Source organism: Melanerpes formicivorus, unplaced genomic scaffold, assembly GCF_026170545.1.
Source record: "Melanerpes formicivorus ecotype bairdi unplaced genomic scaffold, bMelFor1.0.p_v2 SCAF_15, whole genome shotgun sequence".
NCBI lineage: Eukaryota > Metazoa > Chordata > Aves > Piciformes > Picidae > Melanerpes > Melanerpes formicivorus.
Genome location: NW_027142367.1, coordinates 9,541,115 through 9,566,409, shown reverse-complemented (window position 1 = coordinate 9,566,409; position 25,295 = coordinate 9,541,115). Strand labels below are relative to the sequence as shown.

At 46.9% G+C, this 25,295-nt stretch overlaps 1 protein-coding gene across 13 annotated transcripts in view; it reads left to right on the top strand.

Annotated features, from left to right (window-relative positions):
• Positions 1-15,548, top strand: part of EPB41L3 (erythrocyte membrane protein band 4.1 like 3) — a 114,198-nt gene extending 98,650 nt beyond the window's left edge. For 5 of the 13 annotated variants that reach the window (XM_068147578.1, XM_068147577.1, XM_068147580.1 and 2 more), the window contains 10 exons: positions 2,332-2,406; positions 2,785-2,886; positions 3,739-4,458; positions 4,975-5,097; positions 6,120-6,497; positions 8,732-8,863; positions 9,856-9,954; positions 10,945-11,025; positions 11,293-11,409; positions 12,876-15,548. In XM_068147578.1, the coding sequence (XP_068003679.1) occupies positions 2,332-2,406; positions 2,785-2,886; positions 3,739-4,458; positions 4,975-5,097; positions 6,120-6,497; positions 8,732-8,863; positions 9,856-9,954; positions 10,945-11,025; positions 11,293-11,403 (1,821 nt within the window). In that variant the 3' untranslated portion in view covers positions 11,404-11,409; positions 12,876-15,548. The remainder of the gene's footprint in view (positions 1-2,331; positions 2,407-2,784; positions 2,887-3,738; positions 4,459-4,974; positions 5,098-6,119; positions 6,498-8,731; positions 8,864-9,855; positions 9,955-10,944; positions 11,026-11,292; positions 11,410-12,875) is intronic. The other 8 variants (XM_068147587.1, XM_068147584.1, XM_068147586.1 and 5 more) reach the window with 3 other exon arrangements.
• The last annotated feature ends 9,747 nt before the right edge of the window (positions 15,549-25,295 follow it).

The following is a 25,295-nucleotide window of genomic DNA, read 5'->3' as shown; positions in this document are numbered from 1 at the left end:
GTTGACCTGCTTGAAAGCAGCTCCAAGGAGAAGTACCCTGGAGTGCTGGTGGAGGACAAGTTCACTGTGAGCCAGCAATGTACCCCCATGGTCAAGAAGGCAAATGGTCTCCTGGGGCACATTAACAAGAATGTGACCAGCAGGCTAAGGGAGGTTCTTCTCCTCCTCTGCTCTGCCCTGGCGAGTCCACATTTGGAGTATTGTGTCCAATTCTGGGCTCTTCAGTTCAAGAGAGACAGGGAGCTACAGAGGCTGAAGGGGACTGGAGCATCTGTGAGGGGGAAAGGCTGAGAAACCCGGAGAAGAGCAGACTGACAGAGGATCTTCTCCATGCTGATCAATAGCTAAAGGGCAGGGGTCGAGAGGATGGGGTTACACCCTTTTAAGTGGTGCCCAGTGACAGGACAAGGGGGCAACAGGCACAAACTGGAAGCCAGAGGGTTCGATCTGAACATGAGGAGAAAATTCTTTCATTTCAGGGTGATGGAGCTGTGGAATAGAGAGGTTGTGGAGTCTCCTTCTCTGGAGAAATTCCAAATCTGCCTGGACATTATGATCCTGGGTAACCTGCTGTGGGTGACCCTGCTTTTAGCAGGGGAGTTGGGCTGGATGCTCTCCAGAGGTCCCTTCCTACCCCCACCATGGTGTGATTTTGTGATACCTATTCAGAGTATGAAATTTCCTGTGAGCTGCATGGCAGAATTGGGTCTCCCTTAGGGTGCAAAGCACAGGCTTCATTACATGTTCAGTGAGCTTGAAGTCCAGCCATGCATGAAAGAAACCATGAAGGTGATGGAGAGAAAATTTTAATAGTGGTGACTGGTTGGGAGCAGTGATGTAGCAGGCTAGGTGGGTGTACAGTACCTAGCTTGACAAGAAAACATCAATGAGCAGAACTCCCTCCGTCTTTGACAACAGGGAAGTAATAATGTTGCTCATTAGGCCTGTTTGGCCAGTTCCATAAGGGAACTGATAGTTGCTGCAGTCTGCTGGGTCCTGTTTCCTTGAGCAGCCCAACACAGATTGCTGACTGTGTGCATTTTCATGCAGTGTGCATGCTTGAAAGCATCTTGCTAACTGTGCACCCTTGAAGTCTTAGCAAGAAACTGACCAGTTAAAGAGCTGCCTTTAATTTGTGGGTAGATATTGAGGTTTAGAGGTGATACATAATGTTCATGTTGCCATAAAACACACTCTCAGTTGGGAGGACTACAGAAATATTGTGAGAGCATCTCGAGATGCAACAAGGAAGGCTAAGGCTTTCTTGGAACTAAATCTGGCTAGGGAGATGAAAGAAAACAAGAAGGGCTTCTTTAAACACTTCAATAGTAAAAGGAAGAATAGGGAACAAGTGTTAAATGAGGTGGAAGACATGGTGACAGAGGATGCAGAGATGGCAGAATTACTGAATGTTATCTTTGCCTCAGTCTTCACTAAGACCAGGCCTCAGGAATCCCAGACACTAAAGGTAAGGGAGCAAAACTTGAGGGAGGAAGACTCTCCACTGGTCAGTGTGGAACAGGTTACAAATAGCTTGGATGAACTAAAACCACACAAATCCATGGACCCCAATGGGGTTCATCCACAAGTGCTGAAGAAGCTGACTGGTGTTGCTACTGATCCACCCTCCATCATTTTTGAAAGATATGGAGAACAAGGGAGATGCCTGAGGACTGGAAGAGGGCCAGTCTCACTCCAGTCTTGGCAAGAAGTTACTTTGGTTCTTCAGGAACTGATCTGCTCTGGCCAAAGGTGGCCAGCCTAGGAGATGAGCTCCAAAGGCTCAGCAAATGGAGTCTTACCAAGGGTTAAAGCTTTCCCACTTGGTCAAGATGCAGAGACAGTCTTATTGTTCTCACAACTCTGGGAAGGCACTGATGGGATGGAAGCGAGCAGGATTTTGGTGTCATACTAGAGCAACAATGCAGCTTCCATGGTAGGAAAAACACTTGGAGACCTCTTACACCTGTCAGGAGAAATGGAGAGCTGAAATCTTCAGCAAGGAAGGCTGCAGGCTTGGGAAAGAGCAAAGGCCAGGGTGAGGGTGGAAAAGGATGTACTGTAAGTTGCAGCAGGCACAGTGAAGTGAATAATGGAAGATGAGTGAACTTGGTGCATCCAGCCCCGGGTGCTGGTCACTTTAGTGGGTTTGTGTTATCCAAACTGATTTCACTTCTTGGAAACCTTTTTGCTCTACACCTGCTATTTAATTCTGTGCCCTCCTTTCTCCTGCAGTTAAAAATGTGTAGAGAAGTACAATGAGCTGTTGTCAGGTATTAGTGGACTTGATACTCCTCCTTTTACTAAAACCATTTATTCCCCTGACATTAGACCAAAGAAGAAAGAGAAAAGTCAGAGAAACTCATATTTTTGCAGAAGGGAGGTACTACCCTCGTTGAACTGCAGGTAAAAACAAGCACCACTTTCTTGCAATGCAGTCAGATAAGCTTGGGGGTGATAATTTTTTTTTATTCCTTTTTCCCCCAAGCACTCTTTTTTTGTTAATTATTTCTTAAGTTTCGGATGGAATCTGGGGGCCAAATTCTGAGGAAAGAATCCTCATCCCAGAACTTAATGCTTCCTCCTAGAGGCTGACTTCCCTGCTAGATAGACATGTCCTTGCATGGTGCCGGTTTGGATTTTGTTTGCACTTATGCATGCGTTTCCAGCACTGGGGATGTCTTGGTGAATGGGGCACTGCTGGCATTTGGAGTGAATTTCCTTTTATACCGAATGAATTCAGCTTCTGCTGAGTGATGGTAAACTTTGTATTCTTTCTATTAGCCAAGTGAGATAGAGAAGAAGCTGCAGGAAGGAGAATCTGCTGGCACTTTGGTTGCTTCTCATCAAATCATTATCCAGAAAAGTATCCCATCATCCCTAGAGGTTGTTTTTCATTCATTCCCTTTTAAACTACCACCTTTGCTTAGTTAAAGTAAGAGAAGTTAACGGTCTTAAAGGTCAAATAACTGGATGCTGATGGCAGAGGGAATCGCAGAGTTAGATTTGTGCAAGAAAGAATCAAAATGCTGCATGAAATTCCCTTCAGAATCTTTAGAGATACAGAATTCACTGTGTTTTAGTGCTCTGTTTAAACAATCCTGGCAGGGGGTTGATGTGTTTCTAAGGAAGACAAGGGAATTCAGTGCAGGCTGCAGCTCCATACAAACACACATTATTCTAAATCCTCATCAACAGCGTGTTTGTGGCAACTGGGGAACAGCTCCGTGGGCTTATCTGCCCTATTTTTGTCACTTGTATTTGACTGTAGCATGATGAACCGTTGTGATATGTGATGGCTTTTTAACCTCAGGATGTACTCCAGTCCTTTAAAATGGTGAACTGAAAAAAAGTATTTAACTGCTGCTCTGCTTCAGATGAATACAGAAATAGTGTGGCCAGAGTTCATTTTATTGCATCCATGTTTTATGGGCTTCTAATGGGAATATACAAAGAAATTGTAAATTCTAAAGGGAATATGCAAAGAAAATGGTAAATCCGAAAGGGAATATGCAAAGAAATTGTACTTTGCCTAAGGTGTTTCTGTCTGTTTGCTTGATAAATGCACTTAAGAGATATCGTGGGTAAACATTACGGCGGTTAAAGAGGTAGAGTAGTTAAGAGATGCTTTCAGAAAGGGCAGCATTGATTTCTCAAAAAGTCTTCATACTTTTGTGCTCTTGAAGCACAGCTAAACCTTCAAGCCATTCTAATTTAGCTTTTATATCTCAAATATAGGGCACTGAGGATTGGGTTATTATAGACAAAATACCTTCAGAGGTAGTTGATGGTGAAGCGAGACAGAATCTGGCGTACAAAGTAGTGACTGTGAGCAGTAAAACTGCCTTTCCAGACAAGATATTAAAGCCCAGTGCTGTTATAACACAGAGCTTTGAGGACTTGGAAAGTGAAATCCAATCCAAAGAGGAGAATAAGCAGAAAATGTTCACCCTAGGAAAGTCCTATGATACCATGTCCGGGAGAATCATAACCATGACAAGTAAAGTAAAAGAGGGTGAGAAAGTGGCACCAGGAGAAGCATTGCAGAAAATGGGAGGGGAAAACCAAGAACCAGTGAAAATCATTCCAGTAGCAGCTGAGTATGAAATCCTGGTGCCCATCACTACTGAGAAAACCAGGAGGGCATCCGATGTGCAGAGCACCAAAAGAAAGCTCTCCGACTCCCTGACCCCTATAAAGGAAGCAGCCTCTCAGCTGCCAAGTCCCGAAGAGACCTTGAAGAAGACCCTGAAGATGGACCAAGATTGGCAGTTACGTGGTGCACTGGGAAGAACGCAGCTTGACAAAGCTGAGAAGTCCCCTGGCAGTGAAGCTGTACAAGCTGGGGTGTTTGCTCGGAGAGACCAGAGCCTGCCTGAGCGGAGATACTCCAGAGAGCGGCCATTTACCATTGCTACAGCTCACTATGTTACTGAGTCGTCTGCGTTAACAGTGGTGGTAACAAGTGGCTTTGACCTCCTGCCGTGGTTTAGAGATTAAAGCATGACTTTTTCCGGGCCATGCCCTCACGCCACCCTTACCTTTCAGTCCTCTTGCTGCCTGGCTTTGTGTTGACAGCAGCCAACCCAGCTTATTTTTTTTCCCTCATCTGTTGACTCCACAGTCTGAAGCAGATGTTCTCTCAGGCTTTCAACCCTCCTGATTTATTTAAAGATCCATGTTTCCGAACTCTGGTATTGCTGCTGTGGCTTGTTAATGAAAGGGAGGGGGGGGAGAAACACCCCAAACCCCAAAGGTTTGCTTGAAAACGCCAATGCTAACAGTTCTGCTTTGTAACTCTTGCTTACTACAGCCATTACGAATTTGCTCTGTTTCATTTTCCCATTCTTTTCCACACACTCCCTGTGCCCTGCGTCCTTCTCTCCCTTTCCTCCCCGTCTTTTGGCAATTAACCTCTCTGTGGTTGTAGGTCTTGCCTTTCTTCTACCTGTAACTCTACCTTTCTTTGTTTAGACTAAACAGTTCACCAGTGAAAAGACCTTGGATGGGTCCGATATCTTCACTTTAATAGAGTCCGCCCGAAAACCGACTGAGTTCATAGGAGGGGTCACTTCGACTTCACAGAGCTGGGCTCAGGTGGACATTTGGTTCCCTCCATCAACATTGTAACCCCACACCAGCTGCTTTGTTTTTTCCTTGGTTTCCTGGTTTTATGCATCACTCAGAACCTCTATAACTAATGCATGTATTTGTGTGCCTTTTCTTTTGGTGTGATGAACCACAATGAAAGTCCGCCCAAAAAAACAAAGCAACCAAGAAAAAACCCCAGATTTTCTCCCATTTCACTTTGGTTTGGTCACTTTGCAGGGTGCTGTATTTTGCCTTTATAAAACTCACACAGCAACAGCATTGAGCATAGTCCAGTTCTGGGCTCCCCAGTTCAAGAGAGACAGGGAACTGCTGGAGAGAGTGCAGTGGATGTTACAGAGATGCTGAGGGCACTGCAGCATCTCTGTGAGGAGGCAAGGCTGAGAGCCCTGGGGCTGTTCAGCCTGGAGAAGAGCAGACTGATAGAGGATCTTCTCAATGCTGATCAGTAGGTAAAGGGTGGGGGGCAAGAGCATGGGGCCATACTCTTTTTGGTGTTGTCCAGCAACAGGATGAGGAGCAATGGGAACAAACTGGAACCCAGGAAGTTCCATCTGAACAACAGAAGAAATTTTCTTTACTGTGAGGGTGCTGGAGCCCTGAGGCAGACTGCCCAGAGAGTTCATGGAGTCTCCTTCTCTGGAGAGATTCCAAACCCACCTGGACATTGCAGTCCTGGGCAACCTGCTGTGGGTGACCCTGCTTTATCACAGGGGTTGGACTTGATGATCTCCAGAGATCCCATCCAACCCTTACCATGCTGCAATTCTGAGAAAAACACTGTGATGTTTGTCTTCAGTGTAAAAACTATGACTCTTGCTTTCTTCTTTATTTCTGCTATTCTGATGATGCCCTGAGAAGGAAAGTCCACGCAGTGTGAGAGAAATAAACTGGCAAAATGCAACACCCATCATTTTTATTTCCATTCGCAGCACATTGAGCCAAGGAGGAGCTGTCACACAGAGCATCATCTTCTGACACTGAGGGTTGTTTCTTCCCCTTCCCTACAGAGAATAGACACGACAACATCTCAGGAGAAAACTTCCAGTGAAATGAAGCAAGTGGTTCAGCCGCAGCAGGATACAGCGAAGAAGGTTATAGAGGAGACCATAGTGACCAAGGAGAGCCGTGGGATGGACGTCCGAGTGAGCGGAGATCCGGCAAAAGCTGACGGACTGGTGCTGGATGCCCAGGCTGCAGTGGCTGCCACTGTGAAGGGGAAGGAGGGATCTGCTGGGACTGAGGGGACCAAGGAGGAGAAAAGAGATGAGGCTGAGAAAACTCTGACCAAACGGGAAGGAGCTGAGGCTTCTTCAAGTCAGCAAGCACAGGAGCACAGTACAACAGTCCACCTGTCAGAGTCTCTGGAAAGAAAACAGCATTTTGAGGTAAGTCCTTATGAAAATTGTGGCTGTGATGAATTGTGAACATAGGCAATAGTGGACTAAATGAATTCCTGGAAAGTGAAGTCTGCCAAACTTGAATGGTTGCATCACTACAGCAGACAGGTTGGTTCTACACTTGTTTCCTTGCATCCTGTAAGGCTTATTGGTGGTTTCCATCATGGCCAAACTGCCATGCATGTTTTACCTGAAAGCATTTTTTATCATCATAGAATGGTTTGGGTCAGAAGGGACTCTTAAAGGTCATCTAGTCCAACCCCTCTGCAGTCAGCAGGCACATTACAGCTAGAGCAGGTTGCTTAGAGCACCAAACAGCCTGACCTGGAATGCTTCCACGAATGGGGTATCTACCATCTATCTGGGCAACCTGGGCCAGTCTCACCACCCTCACAGTAAAACATTTCTTCCTTCCGTCCAGTCTAAATCTCCCTCTTTAGTTTAAACCCATCACCTTTTGTTCTGTCACAACAGGCCCTGCTCTAAAGTCTGTCCCCAGCTTTCCTGTAAGAACTGAGAGTCTTCCCTGAGCCTTCTCTTCTCCAGGCTGAGCAAGCCCAACTCTCTCAGCCTGTCCTCACAGCAGAGGAGTTCCAGTCCTCCCATCATTGCTGTGGCCTCCCCTTGACCCATTCCAATAAGTCTGTGTCCTTATGCTGAGGGCCTAAGACAAAAAACTAATTTGGTGGCAGTTTATGCAATGGATAACAATTCAGCTGGCATTTTCTCTGGGAAATTCCATCAGGATTGGCAAAGTTTGTGTGTTCTCAAAGACAGGAAATACATTGTTTTCCCATACTTGGTACTATGGGAAAGACCTGGGCTGTGTCTTAACACAACCCAGGTTCCTTATCTCAGCCCCATCAGCAGAATTTCAGGAACTCTTCTGCCAAGGGGTTAAAAAAACTTCTTGCTCTTTTATTTGAGAAGTAAATGGAGGACTAAGCCTGAATATGGTTTATTCTCTCATCATTCTGAGATACTGTAGAATCACTGAATCCCATACTAATGAGGGTTGCAAAGGAGATCATCTAGTCCAACCCTGCTGCTAAAGCAGGGTCAACCCACAGGAGGTTGCCCAGGATCACAATGTCCAGGTGGGTTTGGAATCTCTCCAGAGAAGGAGACTCCACAACCTCTCTGGGCTGCCTGCTCCAGGGATCCAGCACCCTCACACCAAAGACATTTTTCTTCATGTTCAGACGGAACCTCCTGGGTTCCAGTTTGTTCCCTTTGCTCCTTGTAGTGTTTAGATCTTTTTGTTTTCATGAATTCCAGGATAGTGGTAAATACTGCAGTGGTGCAGGCTTTTGTGTACCACTGAAATGAAGAGAATTTTCCCCTTTTTTGTTAAATGCAGAGCATTTTTTAGTCATTGTTCCTCCTTTTCCCAGCGTCATGGCTGAGCCTCAGCCAGCAGCTAAGCACCTCACAGCCACTGACTCACTCCTCCCAAGTGGGATCAGGAAGAGAATAAGAGGGGGGAAAACAAAACCAAAAACCTCATGGGTTGAGATAAAGACAGTTTAATAGGACAGAAAAGGAAGAGGAAATAATAGTACTATTATAGCAATAATATAACAGTAATAATTTTGTAACAGTAGTAGCAAGAAGAAGAATGGGATCATAGAATAGCTTGGGTTAGAAAGGACCATTTAAAGGTCATCTAGTCCTGCCCCCCTGCAGTAATAGTAACAATGATGATGATGATGATAACAACAACAATGATAGTAGGATATGCAGAGGAAATGATGCAGCATACAATTGCTCACTACCCATTGACTGATGACCAGCCAGTCCCTGAGCCATGGTGTCCCACAGCCAGCTCCTCCCAGTTCATATACTGGGCATGACATCATATATTATGGAATATCTCTTTACATGGTCTGGAATATCCCTTTGGCCACTTTGGGTCAGCTGTCCTGGCTGTGTCTCCTCCCAGTTACCTGACATGGTGCAAGCACCAGTTGGCCACAATGAACCCATCAGTGTGTTACCAACATTCTCATCCCAAACCACAGCACCACACCAACTACCAGGAAGAAAGTTAACTCCATCCCAGCCAAAACTAGAACACTCAAACGAGGAAGTTTGACTACATGACCTTTGAAGGTCCCTTCCAACACAAACCCATTCTCTGGTTCTATGAAAAACTAAATGTTCTGAGAAATCCAGAAGCTTTGCTAAATGTTCCAATTCCCTTTTTTTCTTTCTTCACACAGTCACCAGTTGTGAAGACTGAGACTATCAGTTTCAGCAGCCTTCCTGCTGGTGGGGAAAACCTTGAAATCTCAACAAAGGAAGTGCCAGTTGTCCACACAGAAACAAAAACCATAACTTATGAGTCTTCTCAGGTAAGGAAGTCTGCAAAAGCCAGGGTTTGATTGACACATGGCCTGAAGGAAGCTGTCTTTCTTCACTCAGCTTTAGGTGTGTGCCTTAGTGTAAATTCTTCTATGTTGTTCAAGTATTAAAACATTAGCAGTAGAATCTCTCTGTCCTAGTAAGGCCATGTCTGGAGTACTGGTTCCTGTTCTGGTCTCCCTAGTTCAAAAGAGACAGGGAACTACTGGAGAGAGTCCAGTGGAGGTTCTGAAGATGCTGAGGGGACTGAATAATCTCTGTGAGGAGAGACTGTGAGACCTGGGGCTCTCTAGCCTGGAGAAGAGCAGCCTGAGAGGAGATCTTAATGCTCAGCAAGAGCTAAAGGGTGAGGGGCAAGTGGATGGAGTCTGACTCTTTTCATTGCTGCCCTCAAGAAGACAATGGTCAGTGGGCACAAAACTGAAACCCAGGAGGTTCCATCTGAACAGACAAAGCATCTTTGCTGTGAGGGTGATGGAGCCCTGGAGCAGGCTGCCCAGAGAGGTTATGGAGTCTCCTTTTCTGGAGACATACCAAAAAAAACCTGGACATTGCAGTCCTGGGCAATCTGCTGTGGGTGACCTTGCTTTAGCAGAGGGGTTGGACTAGATGGTTTCCAGAGATCCCTTCCAGCTCCCCCACCTGAGATTCTTTGTGACTGAGGATGTACTGAAGAATAGCTTACCCAAGAATGACTCCCATGTCTATTTCAAAGCCACACCTCCTGTGCCTTTCCAAAAGTGAAGGGGAGTCTGCAGACATGGAATGAAATAACAACACATGATCACCCTAACAGCAGTTATTTTCCCTACCCTTAGATAGTCACTTTATGAAGAGCTGCTGACCAGGGAAGTACAGCCAGTCCAGTTCCTGCCTCTCCGTGCTCAGGAGCACATTGGACTTGATGATCTTGGGGGTCTCTCCCAGCTTAGTGATTGTGGTTCTACATTTCTGATGGGTGGTTTTTTCTTCTCCTTCCTAGGTGGATTGCAGTGCTGACTCAGAACCAGGGGTGTTGATGAGTGCACAAACCATCACGTCTGAAACCACCAGCACTACAACCACTACACATATCACCAAAGTGAGTCCTCCTGAAAACAAGGAGCTCTTTTTTACTTTCCCCACAAGGATGTATATTTTCTTTGATTCTGTTATTTATTTTAAAACTTACACATGTGCTGGACAAAAAAGTTCTCAGGTTTGGGTACCTGTCTTCATTCACCTGTCTTTGGTTATCCTGACTTCATGAAAGCATCATCCAAGGACTTGACAGGAGTCCTGAGAATCACAAACCCTCAGGGTATGCCTGTGCAAGCACAAAACCTCCTTGTGCAGAGACCTCTAAGTGCTGACACTGTCTGGAACTGGAAGCCATGTAGACTTCATCATATGGTAGCCAGGAAGGAGTAACTTGCCTGAGCATGAGGCTCTATGGATGTGACTCTAGTGCCTGTGTGCCCTATGAGCTGTTGCCCCTCCAGGGAAGCACGCAGCAAATCCGTATCATGTCGCAAGCACGACATGCACACACGGCTCTCCTACTAGTATTTGGTAGCTCAATAGGTGAACTATGCCAAGTCCATAGCACCCTCTATGTCCTTCTGAAGCCTGCAGCTGGCTTTGACCAGATTTTAATATAAACTGTCTTTTTATCTCCTTTCCTTTCTTCATGGGATGAATTTACCATCAAATATGCCATTTTTGACACACAGACATCAAGATCAGGTTGTTAGGGGCTCTGAGCAATCTGCTCCAGGTGAAGAGTTCCCTGCTGACTACAGTGAAGTTGGACTAGATGACCCAGAAAGGTCCTTCCAACCCAAAACATTCTATGATTTGGTGTGTGCAGACTGATTAGAATCATCAACTGATCTGTGTTGGAAGGCTCTCTGGAGGTCATCTAGAGCACTCAGAGCAGGCCAACCTCAGATCTGCTCTGGTTGCAGTTCAGGCTTGTTCCCTCTGTGTGAGCTGTTCAAAACAGTTCAGTCCGTGTCTGGGTTCCTACTCTGGATGAGTAGCAGCACTCTTTGAAGTGAGTTACTGACCTGCATTTGTCCTTCCCATCCAGACTGTGAAAGGAGGCATCTCAGAGACAAGAATCGAGAAGCGAATAGTCATCACAGGAGATGCAGACATCGATCACGATCAGGTAAAAGCTATCAACTGCTGCAGGCTACCCTGAAGACTGCCAAAGAGAGAACATTTTGTGAACATTGCTCTGAGACATACTACTCATAGTGGCATGCCTTAAATTAAAGTGGATTAGCAGTTTAATCAGTGATGGTATAATTCATATTTTAATCATTTTCCTCATTTGTAGACTGTGTAATATCTCATGAATCTCTCCACCTTGCTACTGATCATGCATGTTCCACCTCCTTTTTGTTTTTGCCCTTCTGTGGTTTCCTTGGGATAGGCGCTGGCTCAGGCAATTAAAGAAGCCAAAGAGCAGCACCCTGACATGTCAGTGACCAAGGTAGTGGTACATAAAGAGACAGAAATCACACCAGAAGATGGGGAGGATTGACCACAGGTAAGAGGACTAGATGATTTTCCAAGGCATTTACTGGGCTGGCATGTTGCAAATGTCACTTTTTCCCCATCATAACTCACCTCTTAACTCTTAGCTTTCTCTCGCTGGCATTAATTTTCAAGTGGAATTCGGGTCATTATCAGTTCTGGTGTTTGAACTTAAAACCACGTTTGGCTCTAAACATCTTTTGTGGTGCCAGCTGGAGAAAGAGAAGCTCCTCATCTGCTTTTGTTGGCTCTCTGGGAAGTCCTCATTGTCTCCATGCTTTGATAGAGTCTAACTTTCTAATTCCAAAGTTTAAAAACAGAAAACAGAGTCTGTTGTCTTGCTTTTCTGTCGTTTAAGAACAAAAATCATTTGCTCTTAAACATACATGTTTTGTTCAAAAGAAGCCATGGGGAAGCCATGGGGAAACGTAGCAGCTGCTTCCTGAATGTCCTGTGCAGATACGTGACGAGTGCAGCTTGAATCCCTGACTTGCAAAGATCCAATCCAACCTGCTTTTGGTTTCCGTTTTACACCCAGCGAATTCGGTGTGCTGCGGGTGTTGGGGTGTCTTGGCTGCTTCCTATTCTGAAAGCACACCTGGTGTTTGAAAGCAGCATTGTTGACCAGGCTGGGATGATAATGCAGCTTTTCTCATGTCAAGCTTTCTTTGGGTAAAGGCATGCTGCTCTCCAACTGTGGCTGGCTAAATTTAATACTTAGTATTTATTCTGTCTGCAAAAAACATCTCGTGCGTCCTAACCCGTGCTGCAAACGCCAGCACTGCTGCGCAAACTGCTTGGAATGCTGTGTGCAGAAGGGGAGGGGGGAAATATAATGCTGCTTATGTGGTTTGTTTACATCAACAGCAGCATTTTAGTCTCAATAGATAAACCCTAGCCCTTGGTGTAAGTAACCAGTTACTTGAGTTACCTCTTGAAGCTGTTGTGCTCTCCTGCTTTGGGACAGACAGACCCTAAGGAAAATGTCTTACGCTGAGGGAGGTGAGACCCTGGCCCAGGTTGCACAGACAGGTGGTAGATGCCCTATCCCTGGAAACATCCCTGGTCAGGTTCTTTGGGGCTCTGAGCAACCTGCTCTTGTTGCAGATGTTCCTGCTGATTGCAGGGGGGGGTTGGACTAGATGACATTTAAAGGTCCCTTCCAACCCAAACCAGTCTGTGATTCTGTAAAACTGACTTTCAGTGTCTTTTATTTGTTTGAAAGGTAGGAGGAGTAAGGAGCTGCTCTCGTGGTGCTCTGATGATAGTTTTAGAGACAGCACAATGTAACTTGCTTAAAAGTCCACTGATGTCACTAATTCCTTCCACTGGCATCAGTGGGACTTTGGACTGGGGCCAAGCTGCTTATTCCTGGGATGATGCTGTTTGCAAACAGCTTTTGTTTACATGCACAATTCGACCTGTTCTGCAAGAGAGTGGTTGCTTCAGGTAATGACCCCAAGTCTCTTACTCCTGCAGGAATAACCTGGATTGCGTATGAATCCAGTCACGCTCACCCGCAGGAATGCGAGAGCCCACGCGGAGCCTCAGTTCCAACCTGCCTGACTTGTATCTGTCTCTGGAAAAAAAAAAACACAACAAAACAAAACAAAACAATTACAAATTCCCATGAGGAAGAATTGATCTTGGCCATTAATAAAGAAACTTGGCAGCGATACCTTCCCGTAGAAAGCAATCCGAATCAGCAAGCAGCTAAACAATATTGCATGAAGTGACGGTTAAACAGTTACAGAAAAGCAGCATCTTTAATTTTTCTTCTCAGTTTTCAGCTAGACCTGCACGTTCATTAAACAAAACACAAAAACAAAGCGAAACAGAGCAAACCCCACCAAACGATAAACCCTAATCTCATCTAACACATCAACCAGCTCCATGCCTTTTCGGTTTCTGAACGCCTAAACCAGGTTACGTTAGGGGCAAGCCTTTTGTTTACAGATACTGTCCATGAAGATGACACCCCCCCCCCCCTCAAAACGCTAGCAGCTGTCTAGGTCCTGCGTGTAATGTCCTACCACATGTTAGATGTGCCAATAACACCATTTAATTCAGTAAAAACAAACTTGAATCTTCTCTCTGTTCCATCTGGTTTCCTTACTGCCTGGCAAGTGCGGACAAACCTCTACTCTTCGACGCTTACAAAGTGTGCTTCGTATACCTTGACTGAATTACCTTATCAGGTAGTCATGATTTTAGTGTATTAATGATTTCTGTCGGCATCATTCAGAGTCAGCTTCCAGTACCCTTTCACGGATCCTAACCTTGTAAATGATATGTAGTTATTTTGGAGAAGAAAAATAAAAATTTAAAATAAAAAAAAATAAAATAGAAAAAATAATAATAATAATAATAAATCTGTATTTTACTTAGTTCACAGCACTAGAAATTATTAATCTGAAATAACCACAAATGATTTTCTATTGATTTCCCTTTTTTTTCTTTGTTTTTTTTTCTCAGAGGAAAACAAACACACACACACACACACACAAAAATCTGTTTGAGAATCTGGTCAGAATTTACTTCTCTAGTTCAGAGTCAAGCCTTAACCTGTACAGAACGTCCACTGAAAACTTGTTAGTGTCCAGCTCTGGTGCCCACCGAAGGGATTAAGTGTCCATTACACTGTCAGCTGCATCACAACACATGGTGAATGTATGATTCAGCATAGTGAAATAAAAGTGGAAAATGCACCCAAAATTGTACTGTTCTGTGTCTAAAAGCACCCACTGGGTTTTCATCTTCAAAACGTTGTTTGTAAGACACACCCCAGCCGTGTTTTTACTCAGCGACACCCCAGATGAGTTTTGTCTTCAGCAGCTGGTGCTGCCCTGTGCAGACAGTTGGAGGTAGAGGAGCATCTGAACGGATGATGATGATGATGAAGGGATGAAGATGATGTTTGCAAAAGGAAAGGAGTAGCTGGTCCCTTCTCTTTCCCCTGGCTGTGCAGTGTTTCACCAAAGCTCAAAGAAGAGATCTGTGGTTAGCCAGTGATTGCCAGTAGCACTTGATCCAGATTCACTCTCTTTTTGTGCTGATGCTCTGAAGTGTGGATCAACCTCTTTGCCAAGCAGCACTTACTGATCTGTTCAATTCCTCCTTTGCCACATGTCAGTGACACTCCCCCGGTAGCTGGAGAGAAATTGGTCACCACTCACCCTGCAGCTGGTGTTTCCCAGCAGGATGTTAAAAATGGGCACAGGCAGACTTTCCAGGACTTAGAGGGCCAACTTTGCCCCTTTTTGTTTACATAGGGCTCCCTCACACTGAAGTCAATGGGTTTGGTTTCAGTGGAAGGGAGGACTTGACCCAGTGACCTGTTAATAAATGCTTATTTTCTTAATTTAAAAAAAATAGTATATATAGAGAGAGCAACCTGTAGATAATAAAAAGTAACATCCCAAGGCTTGTAACGCTCTGCCCTTGGTCTTTCAGTCATCTCCCTTCCACCAGCCATTCTTCATGCCTTGAACCCAGGCTGCTACCTACCTAACTCCCTGCCATTGCTTCCCTCTCACCTAATGATCACATTTGCCCTCATCTTCAGCTGACCTCCCTTCCTCCTAGTCCAAGAGCATCTCTGTTCTCAGTACCCTCAGTGACCGTAGGCTCAGCTCCCTGGTGCTGCCAGGGCTGCAGGAGGTCCTCCATTTCTCAGCAGATGCCACACCAGGTTCTCCCTACCGCATCAGGAGTTTAAAACTAGGCTCTGAAGCCATATTGATCTTCCCTCAGGTGCCCCTTCATGTTGTCAGCTGAGGAACAGCAAGGTATTACCTCAGAGAGGTGCGAGGTGACCGCACTGCCTTCTCTCCAGTTAGCGTTCTATTTTAGCATGGCTTGAGGAGGTCGCCCTCTGGTGGTGCCGCACAGCGCATACGCTGCCTAAAGGTGATGTATCCTAAGAGCTTTAGTCTCCTTGGAAAGGACGCTCATGGCCAAAGCGTTTGCAAATAATAAGGAGATGGAGAATGGGCAGGCAAGGACATCTTCTCAGTGCCACTGTCGGCAGCAGACCATTGTTTGGGGGATGGTTCCTGGAAGTGGTAGCTTTGGATTTTTGTTACCAACTGTTTATTGGGTTGTCTGCCTAATGCTGTGCCACATGAAATAAAGAATACCTGCCTGTTTCTACCAACTAGCTTTTGTCTCTTCTCTTCTTGATGTAAAACCATCAAGTATTGTGTAACTAGAAAGCACCATTACCAACACAGACACCAGGACAGGAAACAGCCTCACTTGCTACAACCAGAGTCACTTCAGCCCCATGATAAGTCATTGTATACTGGGCACTGTTGATGCCACACCTCAAAGGCAAAGAGTTCAGGTTTTGGTCTCTCACTCCAGGAAGGGCACTGAGGTGCTGGAGCATGTCCATAGAAGGGCAATGAAGCTGGTGAAGAGTCTGGATAATAAGTCTTGTGAGGAACAGCTGAGGCAACTGGGGTCATTCAGCCCAGGAGGCGTGGGGAGGTTGGAGTGAGGCTGAGTTCAGTCCCTTCACCCAAGGAACAAGTTATAGGATGAAATAGCCTCAAGTTGCCCCACACGAGGTTTAAGTTGGACATGAAGAAAAATTTCTTCCCTAAAAGCGTTGTCAAAGCCTGGAACAGGCTGCCAAGGGCAGTGGTGGAATGCCCATTCCTGAAGGGGCTTCAAAGCCTGATGTGGAGCTGACGGACGGGACGTGGTTTAGTGGTGACCTGGCAGTGCTGGGTTAACAGCTGGACTTGGATGGTCTTAAAGGTCTCTTCCAACCAAACCAGTTCTGTGATTCTATAACAGACTGCTCTGCACCATTAAGGTGAGGGACTTTGAGCTAGGGTGCTCATCCTCTTGCTCTGACACCTGCTGGCCCAGGAAGGGAGGGACAGGAGAAGGCCTTGCCCTCTATGTCAAAAATGGGATTGTGAAGAAGAGCAGCCACCAGCAGGTTGAAAGCCTATGAAAGGATAACCATAAGAGATGCCAATTTTCCTGCTGGGGGGAGGGGGAGAGGAAGATGAAGGGCAGAACTGACACATCAGGCCTATCATTCTGTTTGTTGAGACACTTCTTAAGTCCTTAATGTAATCATTATGTTCAAAAGGTGATTTACATTCAGGAGATAATTCCCACACCAGCCCATGGCTTAAAAAAAAGATAGAGAAAGGGAGAGAAAGAAAAAGTTTCAAGAAAGATGAAGTTTTATACAATTTTTTACAATAGTCATCCAATGGCATGAATCTCTTTCACACTCTCAGGAAAGTGCATACAAGATCCTACATGTTGAATCAACTGTACAAAACAAGGAAATACACAAGTGCCCTGAAGGGACAAAAAGCCTCAGAAATGCTCTGAGTCAGACAATGGGGCAGGAGCCAGCAGGTCTGGTTTTTCAGGAAATTGCCCACCTTGCCCAGGCTTCTCTGAACATGCCCTGGGGTCCAAGTGGGCCAGGTGTGTGTGCCTTTGGCCACCTTTGTAGAAAGCTCTTTCTATAGGTTAAAGCATCAGGTTTATATCTCCTCATCTTTCTTGTCACTGGCCATCATTGTCTCAGGAAATCTATAAATACCAGCCCAAAGAGCCAGTGCCTTGCCTTCTAATTGTCCAAACTCTGGCAAAAGTCACAAGCTTTGCTTCTCTTGCAATTTGGCATCCAAGCTGTGCTTCAGTTTACCCAGAAAGACTGCCATTGACACAAAAAAGGCATTGACTGTGCAGCTCCACGAGCTGCTGCAGGTGTGCCTGAGCAAGTGGAAAGAGGCTGAGAGGAGGAGGATTGAGGCTAAGACAGGCTCCAACACCCTTGTCCTCCTGGCCAAGATGGAGCTGCTGTTTCAGAACCTGAGGCTGCTGCAGGAGGAGGATTCAGAAAGCCTAACTTGGTGCAGGCAGCATCAGCATGAGGTCTGTCAGCCACGCAAGAAAGTAGGGCAATGGCTATGGAAGGCAAAGGCTCACATTTCCACATTTCATGCAGTGAACATCTTCCATCTATGCCTGTCATCTTCACTAGACAAACCTAATGTCTCCACAGAGTAAGACAGATTGGTGTTAGAGCCTAGAGCCAGCTGCTGGCATTCTTTCTGGCCCCAGACTTATGAAGTTAGAATAGGATGTACATCAGCCAGGGAGAAATGTTTCCTCTTAGGCAATTAATAACAATTCATAACTGATTCTTACATGTTTATTTTAAGCACCTTCACCTAGTTGCTCTCTCATCCTTTTCTATGTTAAAAAAAAAAAAAACAACCAACAACAAAAAACAACAAATTCAACTTCAGAGAAGTGAAGAGAGTTGATCCTAGTCACAGACATATTATTACCAAGATGACAGAAAACACACTGGTCTTTTCAGTTCCAGCTGTAACTACTAGAAAGGATGTTTCCAAGCTGCAGAGCTATGTCTCTCCAAAGCCTCTTGGTTTAGTGACTGTGGTGGTTTAGAAATTTCCCACTACATTAACAAGAAGCGTGGCTCACTCAGACGGGAAGCAAGTGGAAGCTATATTTACAAAGCAAAAACTACACCCTACAATGGAATGCAATTAATATGTACAAATATTATCACAGTATCACTTAGGTTGGAAAGGACCTCGAGGATCATCGAGTCCAACCTATCAACACAGACCCCATGACTAGACCATGGCACCAAGTGCCACGTCCAATCTCCTCTTGAACACCTCCAGGGACAATGACTCAACCATCTCCCTGGGTAGCCCGTTCCAATGACGAACGACTCGCTTGGTGAAGAACTTCCTCCTCACCTCGAGTCTAAACCTCCCCTGGCACAGCTTGAGACTGTGTCCTCTTGTTCTGGTGCTGGTTGCCTGGGAGAAGAGACCAACCCCTTCCTGGCTACAACCACCTCTCAGGTAGTTGTAGAGGGCAATGAGGTCACCCCTGAGCCTCCTCTTCTCCAGGCTAAACAATCCCAGCTCCCTCAGCCTCTCCTCATAGGGCTTGTGTTCAAGGCCTCTCACCAGCCTTGTTGCCCTTCTCTGGACACGTTCAAGTGTCTCAATGTCCTTCTTAAACTGAGGGGCCCAGAACTGGACACAGTACTCAAGGTGTGGCCTAACAGATATTTACAATCAAAAAAACAGCATGGAACCCCCCCTGGTCGTAATGACCAGGGAAAGCTGCCCCACTCCCCCCAAAACCCCCTTTTTTTTCCCTTACTCCTATAACAGAAGAAAGATAAGGAGCCATTAGAAGGAATGTTAGTTTTATCTGCAAGGTCAGCTAGTAGCAACAGGATTCTCGCCAAACCAGCAAAGCAGCCAGGCAGCCTGAGCAGAAGGAAAGCAATGAAGTGCAATGTGTGAGCTTGCTAGGGTACAGCTCACACACATGGCCAATGAAATTCGTTTAGAATCATCCTTTTTTACTGTGAATTGTTTATGTTTCTCCACTTTCTCTGCTCAAAATCTGCAGCTAACTTTTAAAGGCGTAGCCTAAAACTGCCACAGTGGCATTAACACCAGCATGGCTCAAACCTGTTTATTGCCAGAAAGTAACTGAAATGATGGGCTTTTTGAGAAAATCCCCTGCTGCTTAAGCAGTTGTAGTGGTTTGAGCCTTAACTGAGAGTTAAAAGCTCAAATGGGGAAAAGGCTGAGAAACTCTTCCCCACTTCCCCCCCACCTCCTCCCTCCAAACAGGGAGAGGAGGGAAAAAAAAGGTAAGGAGCAAATCCACTAAGCAACAATCTGGAGTCAGCTTGGAAGTAGAGAGGCAAGTAATTTTTTTTTCTTATATATATATAGCATAGCATTTTCTTATATATATATATATATAGCAATAACAGGGAAAAAGGGTTCACAAGGGCAAGGAACAAGAATGGATGGGAGGGGGATAGAAAAAGAATAATACAAAACCAGTCTGTCTCTGAGGAGGCGCAGAGGCAGCAGGGAGAAGGATCAGGTCCGGCCACGTGGCTGAGGATCAGGAGAGCAGCTGCAGTAGCTCTCATCCAGCAGAGGCAGGAGCCAAAAAGGAGATCCCACAGCTATGAGGTCCTGCTTTTTATACCCTAGCTGGGCAGGGAGGGGGGAGTGGAACAGACTCAGCTTTCCCAGGGGGGAGACGCCCTTCAGGGAGTGTAAAGTACCAGCAAGCCCTCCACCCTGCTTTCTTCTTTTGTTTTCAGAAAAAGGTGTTAACCCACCACAGCAGTCAGGGCAGACCATTTTATTCCATGGCGCCTTGCCTTTCCCAAGACACAGGAAAAGAAGCAGAAGGGGAAAAAATAAATAAAAATACCTCAAATAGCAGCAATCTTCCCTAGTCAAAAGCTGTCTCTTGGGGAGCTTTGACAGCATGGCAACAATACGATAATTATCTGGGGTTGAGGATTATCTCAAAGAAGTTTCCACCAAACTTCTTGTTGCGTTCTGTCTTCCTCCTCTCCCTTTCCCTGCTCATCAGGGGTATAATTACGACTGTGGTTTCTAGTGCCACTCTGATTACGTGTCTTTGCATCTTTTTGGATGGGTGCGTTTTTTCTGTTACAAGCTGTGCATGTAGAGGTTTCTTTCGCGGCTAGGCACCTCCTTGGAGACTGTGATTTGCCACTGACATAGCTCAGCCCAGCAAAGAGTTGCTGGACACGCAATACATGAGAAGAGTGCTGCTGTCTGACGGTTGTGGAAGTGCAGAGAGGGCTGGAAGGAACCTTGGCCCGTCAAGCCCTTTATGGTAGCACACCAAGGTGGAAGAGGGGTCCCACACACGTAGCCTGAGGCCCCTGGGAGTCCTCCACGATCGGCTGTCACTTTTCAGTGCCTCCTTGCTGCTCCTGGAAGATTTCGCCCGAGGGAGCTGCCCTTGCCACACAGCCCTTCAAGTTCCATGCCCGCTGCAGCTCCATACTGCCCTGCGGCTCCTGGCCCCTTCGCTTCTGGTTCAAGTCATGGCTGGGCCGCGCCACAATGTCAGGGATCGGGAGGGGGACATTCCCTCCTGTTTGCCCCGGCACTCCGGAAGCCCCAAGACGTGTCGCGCTCAGGTGAAAACCTCCGGCCCACAGGAGCAAGCCCCACAGCCGCGACCAACATCGGCTGCTGCACTGCACAGTGGTGGGGAAAGGAATGTTGCGTGTACGTGGGGCGGGGCCGTGTCCCCATCTGTGCTGTGTGTGCAGGGGAAAGCAGGAGCGCAACAGGGCAGCTCAGCTCTGGGGCGGGAAGGGAAAAGTGCTCACTGTGAAAGTAGCTGCGCCCATGGCTCATGTCTGTGCCTCTCCACTAATTCCTTTAATACAGAAGGACTTCAAGTGGCAGGGAGAGGATGGAAGTAGGAAAAGAAGAAGAAAAAGCAAATCCTGAAGCCCACACACAGCAGAGCGGAGCAGCCCTTCCTCTCGCTCACTCTCCCTTCAATAATCGCCGCCAGCTCAACCCCACCACATCCGAGCTGCCATGGGCGCCACTAGAAGTGCTGCATCGCGTCGGGCACGGCGGCGGCGAAGCGAGCCCCTAGTCACCAGTTTCATACAAAACCAAAAGCAGGTCGAAGCGTTTCTGGCACGACTCCGAACCCAGTCCCTTCTAGCTCTTTGGGTTCTTTCAATCCATTGAAGAAGGGATTAATGAGTCTGTCATCAGCTCCCTGTGCTTGCTCCTATGGAATGGGGCACAGGCAGGAGGGAACCCGAAGAGGAGGGGTGGGGGAAAGACAGCCTGACCCAAAAGGGATCTATATTAGAGAAGAAATCCTTTAAAATCGAACACATCCGTTTTTTTCAAACCCCTATCCCTGCATGTAGCATAGTGTCAAGTGGTAGCGGCGGCAAGGCGCTGAAAACACATTGCACTGCCTGAAATCCTCTCGGGAATTGATGGAGCAAGATAGAGATGGCTGAGGATAGAGAGATCTGAGGATAAAGAAATGACCCCTCACTTCTCCAGTCCGGGGCGAGCTGCAGAAGAAAACCCCGGAGACTCAGTGCAGAGGAAGGGGAAAGGAAGGGAGAGGGTGTGAGGGTGGCGGTGGTGACGAAAGGATGATTTCAAAACTGGGAAAGGAAGAGAAAGGACAGGGATCATTTCCCTACCCCTAATAAGCTCGTGGATCAGACAAAACGCTCATGAGATCCTCCTTGAACTACACTTGCCACAGCGAAACTGAAAAGATTCTCAACCCCGAGGGGCGACTTCTCCACTTAAATACGTCAGACGCACACGAACAAAAGAGCAATAAAAGTTTAGCTGCTAATCCTCCGGCCTCTTCCAATCAGCCCGAGACAACATCTCTCCCTTTCGCTCCCCTCTCCCTTTCTCTGGCTATCAGGATGCAGAGAGCTAGTATCGAGAGCAGGAGGGGAGGGGAAACCTGGAGTGGGGAAGGGATGTTGCTAACAATAATACTGAGAGAAGCGGAGGAGGAGCAGATGGGCAGAAATCAGTGTCCCCGCTTGGTACCCAGTCCCAGTCCTGCAGCGCCGCGGCCCCTGAATCCCCCGGCTCCGTCAAGGGAGAGGCGGTGGGGACAGGAAGGGCCCAAAGTTCACCCCTGAGGCGAGGAGAAGGGCAGATTCGTGCCAGGCGGGAAGTAGGATGGGACGTCCCGGTCCCTCTGCCCCGCCGCTACGGCGGCGAGGCTGGGGAAGAGCCGGCGCCGGGGAGCCGCAGCCCGCTCTGCAGGGACGGGGGCAGAGCTGGGGCGTAGCCGGGTTACCCCCAGCCCCGTCACTGGGCTCCTCCCGCCGCAGACAGCACCTCGGAAGCAGGGGTGTCTCCGTGCCTCTTTACCCCACCTGATGCTCACGCCGTTTGCAGGCAGAGAAGTCTATCTGGAAGCGCACAGGCGGAACTACGGGAGGTGGGGAGGGATGTTGGGGAACAGAGGAAATTAAAATACAGAGCAATAATTTACTTAGTGGAAATAAGGACTTGTTAGTAGTGATAGAGATATTTTCTGCATCACATAAACCACTGATGAACACAGAGCTGAGACTCAGGAAATACTGATTGTAAACTTAATTCTGTCACTGATTTCTTCTGTAGCTTTGGAGTGAGCATTCTTGTCCTTCTCTCTGCTGTAACAATCACCAAATTGAGTGTTGTGAGATCCAGGTAATGAGCTGAAGATGCACAAAGCCTGGGCAGGTAAGCAGGAGTCCTCAGAACAGAAGAATGAGTTTGAGAAATCCAGAGGGATGGTTTTTCAGAAACTGTTGAGCACATGTATTAAGAGCATTCCAAGTCAGGTGTTCAAAGCATTTTTTCAGGAAGAAAAGCCCATCATTTTTGTCTATTATTACATAATATGTCATGACATTAAAAAATAATAACCCTTCTCTCAGGCCACACCTCAAGACATACATGGTTATAAAGTAAGTAACATAGCTCATCAAGGATGTGAGTGCTGGAGAGAGACCCCCCAGACCCTCCCCCAGACTCTCAACTCCCTTCCCTGCCCCTGTCCCCACTGCTTGAGGAAGGGCTGCTGCCAGCAGCTCATCCCAAGTTGCCAGGATGTAGCAAGCTCTGTTCTGGTTCCTGTTCTGCAGTTCAAGCCTGGTGACAATAAGGAGGAGGAGCCTGGTCCCCTGTGACTACCCCCAGGCATCCTTGGACTCCTCCTGGGAGTCCTGGGAGTCCATGATTATCAGCAGTTCCGGATTGCAGCACTCATCTGCAAATTCAGATGTCAACCTTAGCATACTGCCCTGGCCTGCTCTGGCTTTGGAAGCATACCAATGCCAGTCCTCCAAGGGTGCTGAGGAGCTGGTGGTGCAGCAAGCATTCAAGCCACAGAGCCCTCTGGAGACGCTGGACCATGTCCTCGATCTCCCCCAAGCCATTGCCACAAAAAAGGCATTGACTGTGCAGCTCCAAGAGCTGCTGCAGGTGTGCCTGAGCAAGTGGAAAGAGGCTGAGAGGAGGAGGATCAGGGCTGAGAGGAGGAGGATTGAACTAAGACAGTCTCCAACAACACCTTCCTCCTGGCCAAGAGTGAGCTGCTGTTTTGGAACCTGAGGCTGCTGCAGGAGGAGGACTCAGAAAGCCTAACTTGGTGCAGGCAGCATCAGCATGAGGTCTGTCAGCCACTCAAGAAAGTAGGGCAATGGCTGTGGAAGGCAAAGGCTCACATTTCCATGTTCATTAGGAAAGGCTCCAGAGGCCATTTCCAAAGCCAGGCCTTCCAGACCATTGAAGAGCCAATGAGGCAAGTGGCTGAGACAGATAACCATCTGGAGATGCTGCTGGACCAACTCCTGGAGTGCCAGAGTGCTAAGAGTGTCCCCTGTCCCAATCTCCCTGCCAATAGCCAACAGCCACGAGCACCATTACCCCAGAGCCACACTTGGTGCTGCTAGCTGCCCACTCCTCCTTGTCTTCCTTCTGTGCCCTCAGAAAGAACCTGCTGAAAGGCCAAAGATAGCTCATCGAGGATGTGAGTGTTTGGAAGAGACCCCCAGACCCTTCCCCACAATCTCAACTCTATTCCCTGCTCCTGTCCGCTGTTTGAGGAGCAGCTGCCAAGTTGCCAGGATGTAACAAGCTCTGTTCTGATCCCACTTCTGCAATTCAAGCCTAGCAACAATAAGGAGGAAGAGCCTGGTTCCCTGTGAACTCACCAGAAAGGTTTCTTTTATTAACCCAATGAATCTGGCTGTGGAGGGGCAGAGCACAGCTCCTCATCTTCAGGAGCAGAGACCTGTGAATGTGAGTCCTTTATGAACAGAAATATACTTGGTGGGGGGGAGGTAGGAAAAGCAGGTCTGGAAACAAGATCCAGCTGAACACCATTATATCATCTTACACTGCAAGGGATCTTACAGGTGGACTGGTCAAGATTTTGCTTCCTCAGATGACTTCTAGTGGATATGGTGAAACATATGCAAACAGAATTTTGTTTGTGCTTCAGACATGCATCTACAGTTGCTTCAGCCCCAGATGGATTATACATCCAAACTAGCCAGCAGATGGCAGCAAATAGGTGGGGAACAACCCACAAACTCAAGTGTGCTGGCAATGAGCAAATTTGTAAGAGTGAACAAATAGATGGGAACAATACAGCACAATGTGCCCATCTGTAGTTCACAAGCAAAAAGGATGGCAATAACTGATTAATATCTCTTCACTATAAATAGCAGATCCAGTCACATCATGCCTGGCTCTCACTGAATCTTTGCTCAAAAGTTGGTGGAAGTAAGTGGGAATACTTAAAACTTCAAATGTCTTTTTTAGTAAACACTCAAGTTTTACATTATTTAATGTCTGTGCACGTTAAGCTTCCTAGGAGTTTTCATAACAGATTCTCACTACACTTGGAAAACAGCCACAAAGCTGAGTGCAGATCTTTATTCTTCTCATATGACAAAAGTAACAGATGCTGCTGAAAGGCCTGAGCTTTTCTAACACTCAGCTGGGAACTTTATTAGATGATAAATAATACTACCCTAAGTCCATTCACCTTCCTTTCCAACTCCCTGTAATACTCCTTCTTCAGTCTCGCCAGATTTCAGGAAACAATAGCTGCTGTCAGTAAGTCCTTCATCTGCAGAGAATGCTCACTCCCTCAGCTTGTCAGGGTTGGAAGGGACCACAAGGATCATCTAGTTCCAACCCCCCTGCCATGGGCAGCGACACCCCACACTAGATCAGCCTGGCCAGAGCCTCATCCAGCCTGCTCTTAAACACCTCCAGGGACAGGGCCTCAACCACCACCCTGGACAACCCATTCCAGGGCTTCACCACTCTCATGGTGAAGAACCTCCTCCTCACATCCAGCCTGAATCTCCCCACCTCCAGCTTCATTCCATTCCCCCTAGTCCTATCACTACCTGAGATCCTGAGAAGTCCCCCCCCAGCCTTCCTGTAGGCCCCCTTCAGATACTGGAAGGCCACAATTAGGTCACCTCGGAGCCTTCTCTTCTGCAGACTG